General features: G+C 45.1%; 1 protein-coding gene across 1 annotated transcript in view; it reads right to left on the reverse strand.

The window, feature by feature from the left end:
* Positions 1-9,554, reverse strand: part of LOC136577396 (NXPE family member 2-like) — a 44,022-nt gene extending 34,468 nt beyond the window's left edge. The window contains exons 1-3 of the mRNA XM_066577301.1: positions 9,431-9,554; positions 8,894-9,347; positions 7,294-7,528 (exon numbers count right to left, since the gene is read on the reverse strand). Coding sequence (XP_066433398.1) covers positions 7,294-7,528; positions 8,894-9,347; positions 9,431-9,554 — 813 coding nt within the window. The remainder of the gene's footprint in view (positions 1-7,293; positions 7,529-8,893; positions 9,348-9,430) is intronic.
* Positions 9,555-18,687: the final 9,133 nt, after the last annotated feature.

Consider the following 18,687-nt stretch of genomic DNA (forward strand, 5'->3'; position numbering starts at 1 on the left):
GCCGCAGATACCAGCACCGAGGTAGGACCCGCTATTCTGGGTGTGGGTAGGACGTGAGCGGTCCCAGGCTCTAACTCGGTCCCAGCCTCCACCAAATTCACCAAATGTGCCATCAGGGAGATATAGTGGCCCTGCCCGACAGTACTTGTCCACGTGTTCGTGGTAAAGTGGACCTTCCCAGTAACCGCATTGGTGAGGGCACGTATAATGTTGCGGGACACGTGCTGGTGCAGGGCTGGGTCGGCACACTGGGAAAAATAGTGGCGACTGGGGACCGAGTAGCGCAGGACCGCCGCCGCCATCATGTTTTTGAAAGCCTCCGTTTCCACAAGCCTGTACAGCAGCATCTCTAGGCTGATTAATTTGGCAATGTGCACGTTTGAAGCTTGTGCGTGTGGGTACGTGGCGGCGTATTTGCGCTTTCGCTCCAACACTTGTGTTAGCGACAGCTGAACACTGCACTGAGGGACACTGCTGGATTGGGTGGAGGACAGTGGAGGTGAGGGTGTGGGTGCAGGCCGGGAGGCGCTCGTGCCTGTGTCCTGAGAGGGGGATTGGATCTGTGTGGCAGGTTATGGCACAGGGGTAGAGGCAGTAGTGTGACCCAGGGGTGGTGAACGGCCTTCATCCCACCTTGTGGGGTGCTTGGCCATCATATGCCTGCGCATGCTGGTGGTGGTGAGGCTGGTAGTGGTGGCTCCCTGGCTGATCTTGGTGCGACACAGGTTGCACACCACTGTTCGTCGGTCGTCCGCGCTCTCACTGAAAAACATCCACACCTTTGAGCACCTAGCCCTCTGCACGGAGGCTTGCCGGGACGGGGTGCTTTCGGAAACAGTTGGGGGATTCTTCGCTCTGGCCTTGCCTCTACCCCTGGCCACTCCACTGCCTCTTCCAACCTGGCCTGCTGCTGCACTTGCCTCCCCCTCTGAAGCCCTGTACTCAGTAGGCTCAGCAAACCAGGTGGGGTCAGTCACGTCATCGTCCAGCTGCTCTTCCTCCAAATCCTCTGTGCGCTCCGCCCTCGAACTTACTGCCCTTACTACTACCTTACTGAAAGACAACTGTGTCTCATCATCATCGTCCTCCTCACTCACTGAAAGCTCTTGAGAAAGTTGCCGGTAGTTCCCAACCTCATCACCCAGACCCCGGGAACTTTTCAAAGGTTGGGCATCGGTCACAACAAACTCCTCAGGTGAGAGACGAACCAGTTTTTCCCACTCATGGCAGGGACCCGAGAACAGTTCCTGGGAGTCTGCCTGCTCATCAGAATATGTCATTTTCATGGAGTGAGGAGGCTGGGAGGAAGAAGGAGCAGCAGCCAGAGGATTCAGAGTTGCAGTCCCTAAGCCGGGAGTGGTGGACTGCGTTGAAGACTGGGTGGTCGATACATTGCTGGATGCATTGTCTGCCATCCACGACAGGACCTGCTCACACTGCTCTGTTTGTAATAAAGGTCTACCACGTGGACCCATAAATTGTGATATGAAGCTGGGGACCCCAGAAACTTGCCTCTCTCCTAATCCAGGAGGAACTCGGAACTCGGCCTGTGCCCACACCCTCACTTGGACCTCCGCGTCCTGATCCACGTCCACATCCTTGACCCTTACCCCTACTCCTCATCCTGACGGATTAAGAATAGAGCAGGGCCCAAATAAATCACCCCACTTTACAGCACTGACAGCTGGGCCTTTATTCACCGCATACAGAGACTTGTAGATAGCGGAGGCTCTATGCTGTGACTTGAAAAAATTACCCTGCTGTCTTGCGCTGATACCTAGGGGTAATTTACCGCTCGCAGAGACTTGTAGATAATAGAGGCTGTGTGGAGTGGGAGAAGACTCTAAAGCCAGTGGATAGTGCTGGTAACTGCGGCTATCTCAACCCCACCAAGGAAAGGGTATTGTGAGACGCTCTGCACAGCGGCAGAACTTAAATACTTTGCCGTGGCCCAGGAAATATTACAGTACTGTTTAGCAGTGAGACCTGTGTCTAATGCACTGCAGACACAGAACGGTATAAATGAGGTAGTTCGCAGCAGGCTAGGAATTATTTGAGTGCACTTTCCTGGTGAGAGCTGGTTGTACAGCACTGCAGCCTGAAAAAAGTCTAACTGAAAGGCTGCAAACAGGCCTAGTTGCGTTATACAAAATGAAAGCACTACTACTACTCGCAGCAGGCCCCAAGTAAAATGCACACAGTCAGATGTAGCCCTAAGAAGGAGCTTTGGGGTTTTTGAACTGAGGATACAGAATGTATAGTATATATAACTTTCCCTTTAGAAGCGGCTGTTGCCCCAAACACTGTGTCTAATTCACTGCCAACAAAGAACGGTATAAATGAGGTAGTTCGCAGCAGGCTAGGAATAATTGGAGTGCACTTTCACAATGAGAGCGGTATTATATGACACTGCAGCCAGAAAAAAGTATCACTGAAAGGCTGCAAACAGGCCTAGCTGTGTTATACTAAAATGGAAGCACTACTAGTACTACAACTCCCAGCAGGCCCCAAGTAAAATGCACACGGTCAGATGTAGCCCTAAGAAGGAGCTTTGGGGTTTTTGAACTGAGGATACAGAATGTATAGTATATATAACTTTCCCTTTAGAAGCGGCTGTTGCCCCAAACACTGTGTCTAATTCACTGCCAACAAAGAACGGTATAAATGAGGTAGTTCGCAGCAGGCTAGGAATAATTGGAGTGCACTTTCACAATGAGAGCGGTATTATATGACACTGCAGCCAGAAAAAAGTATCACTGAAAGGCTGCAAACAGGCCTAGCTGTGTTATACTAAAATGGAAGCACTACTAGTACTACAACTCCCAGCAGGCCCCAAGTAAAATGCACACGGTCAGATGTAGCCCTAAGAAGGAGCCTTGGGGTTTTTGCACAGAGGATACGGACTGTATAGTGTATATTTCTTTGCCTATAGAAGTGGCTGTGCAGACAGAGAACGGTATAATGAGGTAGTTCGCAGCAGGCTAGGAATAATTGGAGTGCACTTTCATGGTGAGAGCGGTATAGTACGACACTGCAGCCAGAAAAAAGTATCACTGAAAGGCTGCAAACAGGCCTAGTTGCGTTATACAAAAATGGAAGCACTACTAGTACTACTACTCCCAGCAGGCCCAAAATAAAATGCACACAGTCAGATGTAGCCCTAAGAAGGACTGTTGGGGTTCTGGTAGACAGGATCCTACACTAACACTTTCCCTATTTCAGCACCACTTTCCCTATACTCTGTATAATTGACTGCAGACTGAGAACGCTATAGCTGTAATGGCCTGCACAGCCCGAGATGAAAAAAAAATTGTGCACTACTGCTCCCAGCCAGCCACAACAGTAATGCACACGGTCAGACGTGGCCCAAAAAGGAGCCTTGGGGTTCTTGAAGACAGGATCCTACACTAACACTTTCCCTATATCAGCAGCAGCACTTTCCCTAATCTCTGCCAGAGTGTGTCTGAGGCGAGCCGCGGGGTGGACCGCTTTAAGTACTCGGCGGTCACTTGATCTCACCAGCCACTCACTGCAGGGGGGTGGGATAGGGCTGGCACGTCACAGGAGGAAGTGGTAATGTGTTCCCTGCATGTCTATTGGCTAGAAAATGGCGCTAAACATGGGGGGAAGGAAATGGAATTGACTCGAGTACCGCGTGGTGCTCGGCTCAAGTAACAAGCATCTCGACTACCCTAATACTCGAATGAGCATCAAGCTCGGACAAGTGTGCTTGTTCATCTCTAGTAGTTACATTTTTGTACATAGGAGCAGTATTATAATAGTTATATCTTTGTACATGTAATAGTGTTATAGTAGTGATATTCTTGTACATAGGGGGCAGTATTATAGTAGTTATATTCTTGTACATAGGAGCAGTATTATAGTAGTTATATTCTTGTACATAGGGGGCAGTATTATAGTAGTTATATTCTTGTACATAGGGGGCAGTATTATAGTAGTTATATTCTTGTACATAGGGGGCAGTATTATAGTAGCTATATTCTTGTACATAGGAGCAGTATTATAGTAGTTATATTCTTGTACATAGGGGCAGTATTATAGTAGTTATATTCTTGTATATAGGGGGCAGTATTATAGTAGTTATATTCTTGTACATAGGGGCAGTATTATAGTAGTTATATTCTTGTACATAGGGGGCAGTATTATAGTAGTTATATACTTGTACATAGGGGGCAGTATTATAGTAGTTATACTATTGTACATAGGAGCAGTATTATAGTAGATATATTCTTGTACATAGGGGGCGGTATTATAGTAGTTATATTCTTGTACATAGGGGGCAGTATTATAGTAGTTATATTCTTGTACATAGGGGGCAGTATTATAGTAGTTATATTCTTATACATAAGGGCAGTGATGTAGAAGTTAAATTCTTGTATATAAGAGGCAGCGTTATAGAAGTTATATTCTTGTACATAGGGAGCAGTATTACACTGGTTATATTTTTGTGCATAGGAGGCAGTGTTATAGTATTATAATAGTTATACCCTTAATGTGGCAGCCAGGCTTATCTTCCTGTCCAGCCGCTACTCGGACGCCTCTGCCCTGTGTCGGTCTCTGCACTGGCTGCCTGTAAAATACAGAATTCAATTTAAACTCACTACCTTCATCCCCAAAGCCCTCCACAGTGCAGCGCCCCCCTATATCGCCTCCCTCATCTCAATCCATCACTCAGCCCGGGCTCTCCGCTCTGCTAACGAAACTAGACTGTGCCCCTCTGATTTGAACTTCTCATTCCCGCCTCCAAGACTTCTCCAGAGCAGCAACAGTCCTCTGGAACGCACTACCAAAAGCTACCCGGGCAATCCAGGACTCGCAGAACTTCAGGCGTGCTCTAAAAACGCACCTCTTCAGGGAGGCATACCGCATTCCCTAAACAAACCCCTCTGTATGCTGCCTGATAACATGCTTCATGACCTACTGACTGCAATCCTTGCCAGCCAACATCAACTGCGCCTGCAGTCATACCGATTCTGCCGTCACACGGCTAAATGTCTGACCATTGTCTAATGTGTATAGGACACCTCATCACAGATATAGATATAAAACTTAATAAACTTTATTATGTAAATTATTAAAATTAGTGGGCAAACATAGAACACTCACAGACGTAGGACTAACAAATAATAAAATCGTAAACCAACCCTGGCAGGTGGGTCGTTGGAGGTAGCTAATCCCCTATTATCATCAGGGAAGCTATATCGTTAACTTGATGAAGCGTTACACTTTGAGATGTTCTCAGAAAATTTGGTTAATAAAGTACGAGGCTCTGAGGTACCACTACTCTATAGTAGATGAAGAATACTGAGTGGTTTATAAAACACTAATCTGGTTTAATACTATCAAGGTATTCATCCAATCCTTTATTTGGGATGTTGGGTGGTGATGTTGAAGTGTTAGTGCGGTACAGTAGGTGGTTTAAGAGTGCTCGACGCGTTTCTCTGTCCTGGTCGGGGACAGTTCATCAGGAGCGGGGGTGGTAATCACCCCAAACATGTGTATTTCATTGTACTTATAGATACCAGTCACCAAGGTTAATGAATAGAGTAATAATCAATAGTCCCTATTACTTTAAGGTGGGACCCAATAACGGGTAGGTCCACCTCTAGTTCAACTCCTCCTAGTCCCTGACTCCCACTTGGATCATTGGTTTATTTCACAAAGTGGTGTCATAGCCACTATTAGCTAGCTCCTATTGATGCACATCAGTGCGGGGGACTTGATTCACGAGTAAACAGTAAAGCACTTGACTAGTTGTATGGGTCGATGTAACTGTTCCCCAGATGGAGGATAGGGGGAGCCGTCCCCCAATAGCCAGTTGCAGTAGTGGAGTACAGTACTGGTTCAGGTCCCCCTATATAGTATTGGAGTGGTCTGATCCGTATTTAGTAGCATCTCACTGGAGCATGCCAGTCCGGGCGTATTGAACCCGATTAGTGTGACATAGTCCAGTATTCCCCAAGATCCAGAGATACCGATCTCAGGATGGAGGTGCTATTTCCCCAGTCTTTTCAGGTAAGAGGATAATACCTTGTCTTTCTAAGTATGCCTGAACGAAAGGTAGATCACTAAGTCAGGAGTATATGACCCCTCAGTTTCTGTCTGCAGCTGAGTTAGATAGGAGTATGAAATAGAGAAGAGGAGAGATAGGGCCTGTGGCTCTAGTGGTGAGCGGCCGGCAATGAAGTCCCAGAACTTCTGACAGGGAATATAAAGGGTATTTAGCTCCTCCCTCCAGGGGAGGTGTTCAACCTTCTGACCAATTGGAAGCGGCAAAGGGTGGTGCCAATCTCAGTGGGATGCACTCAATATCCTGTGTTACGGCGATTTATCAACTGTGCCTGAAGACGGAGAGGGGTCACCATCAGCTGTCTATACAAGGTCCATTGCAGCGGGGGAAACCGGCTGATCGTGATTAGCGGGTCCCGATCAGTGGGGAGGCGTCAGACTCTGTTGCTTCCGCGTTCCAGGCTGGAACGCATGTCCCGTTGCGCGATGACACCTGATTGGACGGCAGTCCGAGGAGGGGGAGGGACTGTACTGAGAGGGGGTGTAGATCAAGCTGTAGTTGCGCTCCACCATGGATGACAGATCACATGTCACGATGACGTAGTCACGCCCCATGTAGCCTGATTGGTCGACTGTCCATGGGAAGCGGGGCTGCGGTGTTGGGGAGTGTATGACATATTACATCATTGTGGCAAAGTGCTAGCACAGGGCGAGAGGTATGCCGTCCCAATAATCACACCTTAGCACCCCTTCTTTCCTCCTGGTGACTAATTGATATGGACCCAGATCTTGGCACATTGATGTAGATGGCCTAGAATTGTGGAAGGTGCCAGCATCAAAATAAAAGTAACAACAGGGCACAGTATTAGAGGCCTCCAGTTGGTCCAATAGTAGATCAATGTTGAAAGCAATAAAATAAGAAAATTAACCCTTTAGTGGTCCGGTTCTAATAGTTCCGGGAAGCTCAAGGCTGTGTCATATATAAGACTGATACAAAAGGTCAATCCATGTTGTGTACATGAAGAAATGGTACGTCAGATGCATTTAAAATGCCAAGGATGTGGATGCATGCAAATTTGATGGTGGCATGGGATGATACCCACAATGTGCTTATCATGTATAATTCTAACTACAAAGGTTATATCCCTTGAAGTCAACTATTCTCAAGAATGGGATAAAGGAGAAAATTGGAAACGACCAGGGACCCAGAGTCTATAAGAAACAGTTGAAGTTCAGTGTTGCATTCAAGCCCGCAGGTGTTACGGTATTAAGTCTGAAAATCCAAGCGGCTTCTTTTTGCAGTAGCTTCTTATCGATGTTGCCGCGTCTGGCGTTAGTCCGCAATCCTTCAATCCCTTGGAACTTCAAATCATTAAGTTCGCCTTGATAGATTGTTAAAAAATGATCTGCCAGTGGTGTTGATTCACCACGCCGGATGTTGCCAACATGCCCCAGGATACGTTGGCAGAATTCTTGTGTAGTTTTCCCGACGTAGTTCCTGGGACATGGGCAGGAAGCCATATACATGATGTTTCGCGTACTGCAGTTAATGAAGCATCGATTAGAGTAGGTCTTATTCGTGCTTGCGCTAGTAAACGATTTACTTTTCAGAATGAAAGTGCATGCTGCACAATTGTGGCAGGGGTAAGTCCCAGACGGTTTGGCGCTGCTCAGCCAGTTCTCCTTCACGCATGGGGTTAGGTGACTTTTTACGAGGTGATCCCTAAACTTATGCTGTCTACGGAATGTTATCATTGGGGAATGTGGTATAATCTCTGTTACATCAGGATCATTCGAGATAATACTCCAATAGTGTTTGAGGATATGTCTCACCTCTTATTTACCCGTATCGAAAGTTCCGATAATTCGTGAGATCTGGGAGTCGTCTCTTTGTCGGGGGGGCCAGGAGATTGCTTCTTGGTTGTTCTTCAGCGTATTTAAACGCATTCTCGATAATTTCACTGGAGTAGTCTCTTTCCAAGAAGCGTTGTTTCAATCCCAAGCTTTCTCGCTAGAAGTCTTTATTATCTGAGCAGTTGCGTCTAATTCTGAGGAATTGCCCCTTTGGAATCCCCCTTTTTTAGGGCAAAGGGGTGATGGCTGTCCCACTTTAAGAGACTGTTAGTAGCTGTCGTTTTTCGATGAAGGGTGGAGACTATCGACCTATCATTCCTTTTTGAGATTAGTAAATCGAGGAAGGCCACTGAATTTTGATTTATTTCAGATGTTAGTTTCCAGTTAAGATCATTTGTATTCAATGCTTCCACAAATCTGTTGAAGGATGATTCAGTGCCTTTCCAGAAGACTACAATGTCGTCTATAAAGCGCAGCCATAGTATGATGCTGTCAGACCACTCTGTATTGGAGTAGACAAACTTTTCCTCCCACCAGCCCAGGTAGAGATTGGCATATGATGGGGCACATGATGTCCCCATCGCCGTCCCCCTGAGCTGGTGGAAGTACTGGATATCGAACAGGAAAAAGTTGTGAGTTAGAATGAAAAATAGAAAATCAAGAACGCATTGATTATGTTGTGAGAAGTGTGATCCTCTCTGTTCCAGAAAAAAATCGGGTAGCTCTGATTCCCCCCTCGTGTGGGATGGAACTGTATAGGGACTCGACATCGAGTGTGGCAAGTAAGGTATCCGGGTCCACAGTGATTCCTTCAATAATTTTTAGGACATCCATGGTATCTCGAACGTGGGATCTTAAAGATGTTACAAATGATCTTAATATTTTGTCTGTGTAAATACTCATATTCTGTGTGAGATTACCGATGCCAGACACGATCGGTCTACCGCGGAGGGGATCTGTCCCTTTGTGGACTTTAGGTAGGGCATAGAATGTAGCCACTACCGGGTACCTGGGATTCATATACTCAAATTCTTTTTGATCGATACATTTCATGTCAAGGGCATTATGTAGTAGTTTCCTCAGTTCTATTTGGAAGCGTATGGTTGGGTTGGAGGTCAGCACTTTACAAATGGCGGTATCACTCAGTAGTTGGTGGCACATGAGTATGTATTTGTCTCGACTCATGATAACTACATTGCCCCCTTTATCTGCTGGTTTTATTACCAGTTGATCATTGGTTTTTAGTTTTTGTAGGGCAGAGCTCTCCGCTCGGAATAGATTTGGATGCATTTTTCGAGGTTTGATTGTTTTAAGGTCCTCAGTCACCAGACGCTCGAAGATGTCGAGTTCGGGACATGGACATGCCGGGGGGTTTGAGGTGTTTGATAATTTTAGGTCAGTTAACGGACCACTCCCCACCGGTCTCTCGTTTTCATCTTCAAGTTCTTGTAATGCGTCCAATCCTGGTAGATCCGAGGTTTCAATCCCAGTTCTTTTGCGCGTTCCCGATTTTTAATCATAAAGAATTTGTGCCAGCGTAGTTTACGAGTGAAGAGGGAGATGTCCTTCGCCCACACGAACGGATCAAACTTGGTCGTGGGGACGAAGGACAACCCCCTCTCCAGGACTCGTCTCTCCTCTCCAGTGAGGTGGTAGTCGGATAGGTTCATCACTTGTAATCTATCCGTTGATGTCGTCCCCAACACCTATAGTTCAGTCGGGGTAATCTGCTGGTAAGATGGTGGTTGTGTGCCAGTATCTCGTCTCAGCCCCATATTAGTGACTAGTGTTCTCTTCTCCCTCGTAGGAAATACTGCGAGATTGGTTGTTCTAAAAAACCGGCAGATTGCGCTGTTTTTCCACTGCCCCGTGGTTGTTGTGTATAGCGTCCCCGTCTTGGTGGTCTGGGGGGGTCTCCTACTCCCGTTTCTCTCACTGTCTGACTGTTCAAATTCCGAGGAATTGATGTCTGTCTCAGAGTGTGTTGCCTTCTCCGTGTAGATCTTATTTTCTCTGAAGACTTGTAGATCTCTATTGAACTTTATGTCTTTACGTTCTTTGATTTGCGTTGTAAATTTCTCTATATTGATTTGTAAGGTCCTGTCCTTGGTGGGAAAGTCTGGGTCAGAGGTAAATGTTTTTGCTTTTTCTATCAGATCGTCAAGTTTTTTTAAATTTATAACTAACATGGATTTCTCCTCCTCTAATAGCAATTTAATAAGTTGGAGGGAAAATGTTGTGGATTCGGTTTCCCATTTTCTCAAAAATTCCGGGTTCTTGATTTGTTTGGGGGGTATGATGGGATTTCTTGGACCCCTTGGAACGATTTTATGTTCCTCGTATCTCTGAAGTCCCTGTACCTCCCACCAATTGCGTGTGAACTCACGATACTGAACAGTCAATTCTTTAAAACATGTGTTGATGGAGTAACTCTGGGATTGACGACTCAATTCTCCTTCAGAGAATACAGCACCTGCATCTGACAGCCACTGGGTGGCAGTAAGGTCCCTCGAAAAGAAACCGACCATACCATATGAAGTCAAGAGGAATCACACTGGTATTGAAATCTATATAATTAATCAGTAGCCCTTCACAGATATAGATATAAAACTTAATAAACTTTATTATGTAAATTATTAAAATTAGTGGGCAAACATAGAACACTCATAGACGTAGGACTAACAAATAATAAAATCGTAAACCGACCCTGGCAGGTGGGTCGTTGGAGGTAGCTAATCCCCTATTATCATCAGGGAAGTACCCCACTACTGCAGCTGACTATTGGGGGACGGCTCCCCCTATCCTCCATCTGGGGAACAGTTACATCGACCCATACAACTATTGGAGTCAAGTGCTTTACTGTTTACTCGTGAATCAAGTCCCCCGCACTGATGTGCATCAATAGGAGCTAGCTAATAGTGGCTATGACACGACTTTGTGAAATAAACCAATGATCCAATTGGGAGTCAGGGACTAGGAGGAGTTGAACTAGAGGTGGACCTACCCGTTATTGGGTCCCACCTTAAAGTAATAGGGACTATTGACTATTACTCTATTCATTAACCTTGGTGACTGGTATCTATAAGTACGATGAAATACACATGTTTGGGGTGATTACTACCCCCGCTCCTGATGAACTGTCCCCGACCAGGACAGAGAAACGCGTCGAGCACTCTTAAACCACCTACTGTACCGCACTAACACTTCAACATCACCACCCAACATCCCAAATAAAGGATTGGATGAATACCTTGATAGTATTAAACCAGATTAGTGTTTTATAAACCACTCAGTATTCTTCATCTACTATAGAGTAGCGGTACCTCAGAGCCTCGTACTTTATTAACCAAATTTTCTGAGAACATCTCAAGGTGTAACGCTTCATCAAGTTAACGATATACCTTCCCTGATGATAATAGGGGATTAGCTACCTCCAACGAGCCACCTGCCAGGGTTGGTTTACGATTTTATTATTTGTTAGTCCTACGTCTATGAGTGTTCTATGTTGGCCCACTAATTTTAATAATTTACATACTAAAGTTTATTAGGTTTTATATCTATATCTGTGAAGGGCTACTGATTAATTATATAAATTTCAATACCACTGTGATTCCCCGTATAGCATACCTCACACTCCATCTCGCCATACCGTGCATATCTCCAGCCCCTTTACCTTCTGTATCACCCCATTACTTTGTAATATGTGAGCTTGTTTGAGCAGGACCCTCACCCCTACTGTTCCCATCAACTGATTACTATGTAACCGTGGTTCTGTAATTTCTGTATTTTTGTTTTTCTGTATTTCCCCTGTCTATGTAAGCGCTGCAGAATATGTTGGCGCTATACAAACAAAGATTATTATTATTATAGTAGTTATATTCTTGTACACAGGGGACAGTATTATAGTAGTTATATTCTTGTACATAGGGGCAGTATTATAGTAGTTATATTCTTGTACATAGGGGCAGTATTATAGTCGTTCTATTCTTGTACATAGGAGGCAGTATTATAGTAGTTATATTCTTGTACATAGGGGGCAGTATTATAGTAGTTATATTCTTGTACATAGGAGGCAGTATTATAGTAGATATATTCTTGTACATAGGGAGCAGTATTATAGTAGTTATATTCTTGTACATAGAGGGCAGTATTATAGTAGTTATATGCTTGTACATAGGGGCACTATTATAGTAGTTATATTCTTGTACATAGGGGGCAGTATTATAGTAGTTATATTCTTGTACATAGGGGGCAGTATTATAGTAGTTATATTCTTGTACATAGGGGGCAGTATTATAGTAGTTATATTCTTGTACATAGGAGCAGTATTATAGTAGTTATATTCTTGTATATAGGAGCAGTATTATAAGAGTTATATTCTTGTACATAGGGGGCAGTATTATAGTAGTTATATTCTTGTACATAGGGGGCAGTATTATAATAGTTATATTCTTATACATAGGGGGCAGTATTATAGTAGTTATATTCTTGTACATAGAGGAGCAGTATTATAGTAGTTATATTCTTGTACATAGGAGCAGTATTATAGTAGTTATATTATTGTACATAGGGGGCAGTATTATAGTAGTTATATTCTTGTACATAGGGGGCAGTATTATAGTAGTTATATTCTTGTACATAGGGAGCTGTATTATAGTAGTTATATTCTTGTACATAGGAGCAGTATTATAAGAGTTATATTCTTGTACATAGGGGGCAGTATTATAGTAGTTATATTCTTGTACATAGAGGAGCAGTATTATAGTAGTTATATTCTTGTACATAGGAGCAGTATTATAGTAGTTATATTATTGTACATAGGAGCAGTGTTATAGTAGTTATATTCTTGTACATAGGAGGCAGTATTATAGTAGTTATATACTTGTACATAGGGGGCAGTATTATAGTAGTTATATTCTTGTACATAGGGGAGCAGTATTATAGTAGTTATATTCTTGTACATAGGAACAGTATTATAATAGTTATACTCTTGTACATAGGAGCAGTATTATACCAGTAGTAGTTATATTCTTGTACATAGGGGGCAGTATTATAGTAGTTATATTCTTGTACATAGGGGGCAATATTATAGTAGTTATATTCTTGTACATAGGGGGCAGTATTATAGTAGTTATATTCTTGTATATAGGGGCAGTATTATAGTAGTTATATTCTTGTACATAGGAGCAATATTATAGTAGTTATATTCTTGTACATAGGAGCAGTATTATAGTAGTTATATTCTTGTACATAGGGGCAGTATTATAGTAGTTATATTCTTGTACATAGGGGACAGTATTATAGTATTTATATTCTTGTACATAGGGAGCAGTATTATAGTAGTTATATTCTTGTACATAGGAACAGTATTATAATAGTTATACTCTTGTACATAGGAGCAGTATTATACCAGTAGTAGTTATATTCTTGTACATAGGGGGCAGTATTATAGTAGTTATATTCTTGTACATAGGGGGCAGTATTATAGTACTTATATTCTTGTACATAGGGATCAGTATCATAGTAATTATATTCTTGTACATAGGGGGCAGTATTATAGTAGTTATATTCTTGTACATAGGGGACAGTATTATAGTAGATATATTCTTGTACATAGGAGCAGTATTATAGTAGTTATATTCTTGTACATAGGGAGCAGTATCATAGTAGTTATCTTCTTGTACATAGGAACAGTATTATAATAGTTATACTCTTTTACATAGAAGCAGTATTATACCAGTAGTAGTTATATTCTTGTACATAGGGGGCAGTATTATAGTAGTTATATTCTTGTACATAGGAGGCAGCTTGCAGGGCTGCATCTCAGGCTCCCAGGTCTCACTATTAAGCCACAATAGCGGCAAGAGTGTGCCCACCCCCACCCCCCCAACAATTTTTACTTCAGACAAAATCTCATTAGCAAGGCACACCTTAGCTAAGCACCACACTACCTCCAACCAAGCACAATCACTGCCTGCAGGACACACCGCTGCCTCTTCTCCAGGGTTACATGCTGCCCAACCCCCCGCACGACCCAGCGTCCACAGCGCACACAAAAGTGTCCCTGCGCAGCCTTCAGCTGCCCTCATGCCACACGCTCGCTTCATAGCCACACCACCCTCATGTCTATTTATAAGTGCGTCTGCCATGAGGAGGAACCGGAGGCACACACTACAGAGGGTTGGCAGGGCCAGGTAGCGACCCTCTTTAAAAGGGAGGGCGATAGCTCACAATGCAGTTGAGAATCAATGAGAAATTTACGTTCGATCTTCATTCCAATAAAGTGCCAACCTCCGTCAAGAGCTGCAAACGTGGGCATGAGTTACATAGCTATGGCGAATCTATGTGCCCACACAGTATTCATTCTGTCTAGGTCTGGAATAGCGTAATCAACACCGCAAGGGGAAAGCCATCAGCGCTCTGCCCTCTACCTAAGTCAGTCAGTGTCTTTGTGCCAGACAGGTCAAACACCGCAATGGGAAGTCTGTGTGCACCAACAGCATAGGTTGGTCTTAGGCAACCCAAGACATAAACAATAAAGAAATCAGAGTGGCCAAACATGGCAGACTTACACTGCACCGAGGACATGGGCCTCGGCCAACAGCTTCAGCAATCGTAGGCATGAAGCGGACTTCGATGCTAGTACACCTGTGAAGGTCTCATTAAATCAGTTACGTTTTCTTTCACCGCTCCAAAGACTGGATTAGCTAGGAAAAAGTTCCACAGGCCCAACCTGGTGCTGTTGCAGTTCCCCTGGGACATAGGCCTCTACCTACACCCTCAGCAATCGCGGGCATGAAGCGGACTTTAATGCTAGTACAGCATTGAACGTCTCATTAATGCAGTAACGCTCCTCTTCTTTGGCCCAAACCAGTGCAAATACATGATGCCCAGTCCTGATTCCCTGACCCCAAGCAAGAGGAGTAGGTGGCCTTACAAGGCCAAGAAACCATGACCAGGACCCACTGTAGCCTGTGTGGGAAGTATGTGAGCAGACCCTTGGTACGGCTTGGTTCCAGCAAACACACTGTGGTACCCAAGGTGCCGCGAGTTACATAGCAATAGGCAATCCGGGTCCCCTCACACTATTCATTCTGTGTTGGTGTCGGATAGCTCAATCGACACCGCAAGGGGAATGCCATCTGCACTCTGCACCCTACCCAAGTCAGTCAGTGATTTTGTGCCAGACAGGTCAAACACCGCGATGGGAAGTCTTTGTGCACCCACAGCATACGTGAGCAAAAGGGAACCAAAAGAAAGTAATAAACATGAAGAAATTACAGTGCCCAAACATGGCAGACTTTCACTCCGCTGAGGATGTGCACACACCCTCAGCAAACGCAGGCATCGAGCGGACTCCCATGCTAGTACAGCTGTGAACATCTCATTAGGGCAGTAACGCTCCTCTTCAGTGGCCCAAACGAGAAGTATAGGCAGACCCCTGTAACATTAATGTGGCAGCAGTATAAGCAGACCCCAGTAACATTCTTTTAGCAGCAGTATAGGCAGACACCAGCACCATTTCTATAGTAGAAGTATAGGCAGACCCCTGTAACATTTACGTGGCAGAAGTATAGGCAGACCCCTGTAACATTTAAATGGCAGCAGTATAGGCAGACCCCAGTAACATTCTTGTAGCAGAAGTATAGGCAGACCCCTGTAACATTCTTGTAGCAGAAGTATAGGCAGACCCCTGTAACATTCTTGTAGCAGAAGTATATCCAAAAGCAAGAGGTTTGTCAGCAGCACAGCATAAATACAAAAAGGTTGAACAGCTGTCCTGCACGCCCACTAGGCTTGGGATCCAAACCAAACCGTTCCTTGGTACAAATGTAGATAAAGTAGTGAAGGCAGCAGATCCAGGTGCAAAACAATGAAGTTTTCTTTATTTCTTTCCTCCCAGACAGAAAAACACGACGTTTCGACTACAAGAGTCTTTGACAAAGACTCTTGTAGTCGAAACGTCATGTTTTTCTGTCTGGGAGGAAAGAAATAAAGAAAACTTCATTGTTTTGCACCTGGATCTGCTGCCTTCACTACTTTATCTACATTTGTAGCAGAAGTATAGGCAGACCCCTGTAACATTTACGTGGCAGCAGTATAGGCAGACCCTTGTAACATTTATGGAGCAGCAGTATAGGCAGACCCCTGTAACATTTACGTGGCAGAAGTATAGGCAGATCCCAGTAACATTCTTGTAGCAGCAGTATAGGCAGACCCCTGTAATATTTACGTGGCAGAAGTATAGGCAGACCCCAGTAACATTTATGTAGCAGCAGTATAGGCAGACCCCTGTAACATTTACGTGGCAGAAGTATAGGCAGACCCCAGTAACATTTATGTAGCAGCAGTATAGGCAGACCCCAGTATCAGTTCTGTAGCAGCAGTATAGGCAGACCCCAGCACCATTTCTGTAGTAGAAGTATAGGCAGACTCCTGTAACATTTACGTGACAGAAAAATAGGCAGCCCCCAGTAACATTCTTGTAGCAGCATTATAGGCAGACCCCAGTAATATTCTTGTAGCAGAAGTATAGGGAGACCCCTGTAACATTTAAGTGGCAGCAGTATAGGCAGACACCTGTAACATTTATGGAGCAGCAGTATAGGCAGACCTCTGTAACATTTACGTGGCAGAAGTATAGGCAGACCCTTGTAACATTTAAGTGGCAGCAGTATGGGCAGACCCCAGTAACATTCTTGTAGCAGAAGTATAGGCAGACATCTGTAATATTTATGTGGCAGAAGTATAGGCAGACCCCAGTAACATTCTTGTAGCAGCAGTATAGGCAGACCCCTGTAACATTTACGTGGCAGAAGTATAGGCAGACCCCTGTAACATTTACGTGGCAGAAGTATAGGCAGACCCCTGTAACATTTTTGTAGCAGCAGTATAGGCAGACCCCTGTAACATTTACGTGGAAGAAGTATAGGCAGACCCCAGTAACAATCTTGTAGCAGAAGTATAGGCAGGCAGACTCCAGTAAAATTTCTGTAGTAATAGTATAGGCCAACCTGTGAAACATTGGGATACCATGAGCGTAGGCGAAGGCCGGAAAAGTTAGTTGGATATGAGTGTAGGCGTGGGCCAGAAAAATTAGTGTACCAAGAGTACAAGTGTACCTCTGAAAAATTTATTAACCGGGAGGGCAGGTAAAACCCATAAATATTTTTTGAAAGATATAGCTTACTGTTGCTTGATTTCTAACAGAGCCTGGAGGCAGCCCTGTGAAAAAAAAATTGGTTCATGTTAAAGTTTCAATACGTTTGAAACTTTTAAAAATTGTAAAAACATTGTTAGAGCCTTTTGGGCCGCAGAAAAATTGGCAGTTCAGTGCGATGACATGTTGTTTCTGGGGGAGGAGTAGCAGAAGGAGGACTAATATCACAGACAGGTTGACAAAGCTAAATGCCCGTTTTTCCGGTGATAGAGAAGAGTGCTTTTATCTGCGGTTGCAGCGAAAAGACTCTTTAGGTTCCGCTGCTCTCCGCCGGTGGAGAAGAGAAGTCTGGGGAAATCCAGCCTTTGTTCATTTTTATGAGTGTAAGCATGTCGGCACTGGCAGTTGACAGGCGGGTATGCTTATCCGTGATGATTCCCCCAGCTGCACTAAACACCCTCTTTGACAAGACGCTAGCGGCAGGGCAAGCCAGCACCTCGAGGGCATACAGCGCAAGTTCATGCCACATGTCCAGCTTTGACACCCAATAGTTGTATGGAGCAGAGGCATCACGGAGGACGGTGGTACGATCGGCTACGTACTCCCTCACCATCTTTTTACAGTGCTTCCTCCGACTCAGCCTTGACTGGGGAGTGGTGACGCAATCTTGCTGGGGAGCTATAAAGCTGGCAAAGGCCTTGGAGAGTGTTTCCCTGCCTGCGCTGAACATGCTGCCTGATCTCCGCGCCTCCCCTGCTACTTGGCCCTCGGAACTGCGCCTTCTGCCGCTAGTGCTGTCAGATGGGAAGTTTAGCATCGCTTTGTCCACCAGGGCCCAGGAACAGATGAGAGGCAAGCAGCATGGGTACCCTCTGCAGTGTGCCCAACTGTCTCTTCCCCCTCCTCCTGCTCCTCCTCCTGCTCCTCCCCCTCCAAAACGCGCTGAGATATAGACATAAGGGTGGTCTGGCTATCAAGCAACATACTGTCATCCCCCGTCTCCTGTTTCAACCACAAAGTGTCGGCCTTTATGCTTTGCAGCGAACTTCTTAGCAGGCATAGCAGCAGGATGGTAACGCTAATGATTGCAGCGTCGCCGCTCACCATCTGGGTAGACTCCTCAAAGTTTCCGAGGACCTCGCAGATGTCTACCATCCAGGGCCACTCCTCGATAAAGAATTGGGGAGGCTGACTACCACTACATGTTGGAGTTGGTATTCCACTATTGCTCTACGCTGCTCATACAGTCTGGCCAACATGTGTAGCATAGAATTCCACCATGTGGGCACGTCACACATCAGTCGGTGCTCTGGCAGTTGAAACCTATGTTGCAGGGTCCTTAGGGTGGCAGCGTCCGTGTTGGACTTGCGGAAATGTGCGCAGACGTGGCACACCTTGCCGAGCAGGTCAGATAAGTGCGGGTAGTTTTTCAGAAACCGCTGAACCACCAAATTGAAGACATGGGCCAGGCATGGCACATGTGTGAGGCTGCTGAGCTGCAGAGCCGCCACCAGGTTATGGCCGTTGTCACACACGACCATGCCCGGTTGGAGGCTCAGCGGCGAAAGCCAGAGGTCGGTCTGCTCTGTCAGACCCTGCAACAGTTCGGGGGCTGTGTGCCTCTTGTCACCTAGTCTGAGTAG

Source organism: Eleutherodactylus coqui, chromosome 8 (assembly GCF_035609145.1).
Source record: "Eleutherodactylus coqui strain aEleCoq1 chromosome 8, aEleCoq1.hap1, whole genome shotgun sequence".
In the NCBI taxonomy this organism is placed as follows: domain Eukaryota; kingdom Metazoa; phylum Chordata; class Amphibia; order Anura; family Eleutherodactylidae; genus Eleutherodactylus; species Eleutherodactylus coqui.